The following is a 3,831-nucleotide window of genomic DNA, read 5'->3' on the forward strand; positions in this document are numbered from 1 at the left end:
GGGCTTTTCCAGCCTCAGGGATCCTGGGATTCTGTGATTGAGTTTTTTCTTGTGCAAGAAAATTGCAAAGCAGATTTTCTGTAAACTCATTTTATCAGTGACTTACAAATATCATGGGACAGGTTTGCTTTAGTGCTGTCTTTTATGGACAAACTGGTGACACAGACACATCAGATTTATCATTTGGAGGTTCCCTCCCTGGCATTTTAGGCCAAGGAGAGAGGCAGGAAGGAATTACAGAAATGAAAGGGGGAAAGGGAAAGGCCTCTGAAATATCAGAGACTTCTTAAACTAGAAAAATAAGACTTTAAGGATGGCTACTAAAAGGCTGATTTGCAAACTGCTGTCCCTCAGAGAGAGAGTACGGGTGCCTCATGAATATCTGAGGAAAACCCAGCCCATTTTTAAGAAGAAAAGAATCCCTGGATCAAACCAAAGCAAACAGAAGTGCTTCGTGAAACCAAGCAGAGAGTGAAGCAGAGCAGAGTCCAACAAGATGCAGAATCAAAGCAGTGGGGTCAGTGAAGTGATGGTGGTTGACTACAGACTATGAAATTCATCATCACAGATTTTAAAGTTGCTTAGATATTTTTATAAGTGAACTTGGATTACCAGCCCTTCTTTGCATCATCATTGAGGCCCAGTAACGAGGGCTGGTGGATTTTATAGATTTGAGAGGAATTGTTGAGTAGACATGAACACTTGGAAGTGTCGCGGGGTTGGAAATGAGCTGAGTTTTCCTGGTGAAATCCTCTTTGTGTTAAAACCGGTCCTGGTCTCCCAAAAGCTGCCAGGCCAAGCTCGTGGGCCAGAGTACAACTGTACAGATGTTATTGACCAGGAAATTGTGACAAGAGCCATAAAACACCTGGATAAAAACAATATTTCTCACGTGGCAAAAAAGTTGTTGCTCCTTGAACTTGAAACCAGTCTTTGGTGCAAAGTTTGGCAGTTTTATTCCCAGATATTTGGCAATTCTTTTTCCTTTCATCTCCGTTGTGTCAGAAAAAAGTAGTTTCAAAATAAATGATTGAAAAGACCTTACTGTGGTGTTTTCCCCCACAGGACTTCAAACCAGTTTGCTGGGGTTAAGATCAGTGATTATTTTACTGTTTTAGCCAAAGAAGCATTGGCCCATCTTGGGCCCACTCCTCTTGGATGAATATTTTTATACAGAGTCGCTGTTATAAAGTGAAGGTGTAAAGAAACTTCATGCTACACTTTGGAATAAATTATTTGGGCCCTTAATAACAGGAGGTTACATGATAAATATTTTAACCTAATTTAAATGTTCTTCAGCTACTGACGTTCACAGGTTTTCTTCCTAACTGCTGGTGAACTTCCACAAAGATGATTCCTTTTCGTATTTCGGTGCGAAGCAAACTGGGGAGTGTTAATTTTGCAGGGAAATGAAATTTCAGAGGAGTGGTTATAAATGCTGTGCATGCAAATCTGAGGCACTGGAGGGCAACACTCAGGGTGGTTTGTAATGCTTGACATTTGGGAAGTGAGTTGGGAGTGTTTTCCACAGGAAATTTGGCACATTGTGGGGGCAGTGAGCTGACTGCTAAAAGCAAGGCTTGACTGGCAGGATGGGACAAGGTGGTCTCTCATGAGACCCCACCTGGAATTCCGTGCACTGTTCTGCATAAGAAGGACATGGAATTCTTGGAGCAGGTCCAGAGGAGGCCATGGAGTTGCTGAGGGGACTGGAGCACCTCCCCTCTGGAGCCAGGCTGGGAGAGCTGGGGCTGCTCAGCTGAGAGAGGAGAAGGTTGTGTGGAGAGCTCACAGCTCCTTCCAGGGTCTGAAGGGATACAGGGAAACTGGAGAGGGACCCTGCAGCAGGAACTGGAGGGACAGGACAAGGGGGAATGAATGGGTTCAGACTGAAAGAAGGAAAATTTAGGTTACATACATGGAAGGAATTCTTTGCTGTGGCTGTGGTGACACTCTGGCACAGGGGGCCCAGAGAAGGTGTGGCGTCCCCTGGATCCCTGGCAGTGTCCAAGGCCAGGTTGGACAGGGCTTGGAGCAGCCTGGGACAGTGGAAGGCGTCCCTGCCCATTTCAGGGGGTGGAATTTTGGATCTTGAAGGTCCTTTCCAACCCAAACCATTCTGGGATCCTGTGATTCCATGAAAAGACCCACACTGAGAGCTGGCTGCTCCTCTCAGTACCCTCTTTGTCTTGTGGCTGTAGTCTTCACATCCTTGTGCTGCAATTCAGTTTCTGTTGCAGAGCAGCTCCAGGTAGAAAGCCTCTTTTTTCCTGGAGAGCTTTATGTAACTCTGCTTTTTTCTCCCCATCATCACCTTGATGTGTCGCTCTCACTGCAGAAAATTTATTCCTGGTTTGGTTGTTATTTCTGTGCTTTCATTTGTTCAAGGTGAGATTGGGAGATGATTGCTCAATGAAGAAAAAGCTCATCTTATTAAGGAGATAGCTGGATGTGATGGTTCTCATTGTCAAATCATTGTGCATTGCAAGTGCTTCTTCTGGCATTGTCTGAAACAGCTGTGGTGTCAGAGGCAGTTTTTCATTACAGATAATAAGGTTCAGGCTCTTTAAACATCACTCAAAACGTAAAACACCACAAAGCTGAGGTAGAAACCAGCATTTTCAGTGTTGCAGTGGTTACAAAAATACATAAAAATGTGGATTCCCTATAAATTCCTCCCCGGGGTGTTTAATGTCGTTGCAGGCACTATCCTGGTTGACAACATGCTGATCAAAGGGACAGCAGGAGGGCCTGACCCCACCATCGAGCTCTCCCTGAAGGACAATGTGGATTACTGGGTGATCCTGGACCCCATCAAGCAGACCTTGTACCTGAACAGCACCGGCCGGGTGCTGGACAGAGATGTAAGTTTGGGCTTGGTTTTCTCCCCAGAGACATTCATTTCTAATTAACCATACACACAAGTCCTGCTGGAATAGAATTCCTGCATCTGTCTTGTCCCCAGATGGATGTGAACAGAGTTAATCTGAGCCTCTTTTAGGATTTTTTGGGAGCACACAGGAACTTGACTGTAGTTTCAAATATTATTGTGGATGAACACAGCAACAAAGACCAAACAAATTGATGTGAGGGTTTTATATGCGACCTAACTTGACTCGTTTGTTGAATGAAATTTTGATTCTGGTTTGCTGACTGGAAGAAGTGCTGCTCACCCCGTGCCCTGTGACATTTATTAGCAGCCTGCTTTCCCTGTGTACACCGAATGATGAGATGTGAGAGAGGGCAAAGGAGTCGTGACTGCCACAATTCACTCACAAAACTTGACACATTCCATTGAGAATGTGCTGCTTCAGATTCTTTTTTTAAGGCAGCCTAAAATTCCTTTGCTGTGCTCGTTCCTAATGGCGTTGAGGAAATATTGTCGGGGTAAGTTCGATTTTTATAAAAAGAAAGATGAAAAGCACAAAATAAATAGGAGTGTTCTCATCTAGGCTAATTTCATTGAAGAGAAAACACTCTATTTTCTCACAGTGTTGCAACCTTGCAACAGAACCTGAAAGTAAAATTGACTTCCAAGTGCTTTAGTCAATATGGCAAGAAGGCTGTAAAATTCAGGGGTTCGCCTTGGAGTGCAGGGGAGTTTGTTTTGTATTAGCTTGATTGATTAATTTGTCTTCTCCATGTGTTTTGAGAGAAATTCATAAGTACCAAAAACAACATGCAAATTTCTCCTCATTTCTCATTTGCTGGTGAAAGGCACTGATTGAATTCGGTTGTTCTTAATTTCATTTTAATTCACAAACTGTTTTCCCATGCAAAGCACAAAGCTTGGCAGAGTGGTCATGGTGGCAGAAGACTTCCTGGGAAAGA

The 3,831-nt window shown here is 43.8% G+C and overlaps 1 protein-coding gene across 15 annotated transcripts in view; it reads left to right on the plus strand.

Annotated features, from left to right (window-relative positions):
• The window catches only part of PCDH15 (protocadherin related 15), a 572,690-nt gene that overhangs the window by 355,211 nt on the left and 213,648 nt on the right, over window positions 1–3,831 (plus strand). For all 15 annotated transcript variants that reach the window (XM_017733770.1, XM_008633276.2, XM_017733771.1 and 12 more), the window contains one exon: window positions 2,704–2,864. In XM_017733770.1, the coding sequence (XP_017589259.1) occupies window positions 2,704–2,864 (161 nt within the window). The remainder of the gene's footprint in view (window positions 1–2,703; window positions 2,865–3,831) is intronic.

This window comes from Corvus brachyrhynchos, unplaced genomic scaffold (genome assembly GCF_000691975.1).
Source record: "Corvus brachyrhynchos isolate BGI_N302 unplaced genomic scaffold, ASM69197v1 scaffold334, whole genome shotgun sequence".
Taxonomy (NCBI): Eukaryota; Metazoa; Chordata; class Aves; order Passeriformes; family Corvidae; genus Corvus; species Corvus brachyrhynchos.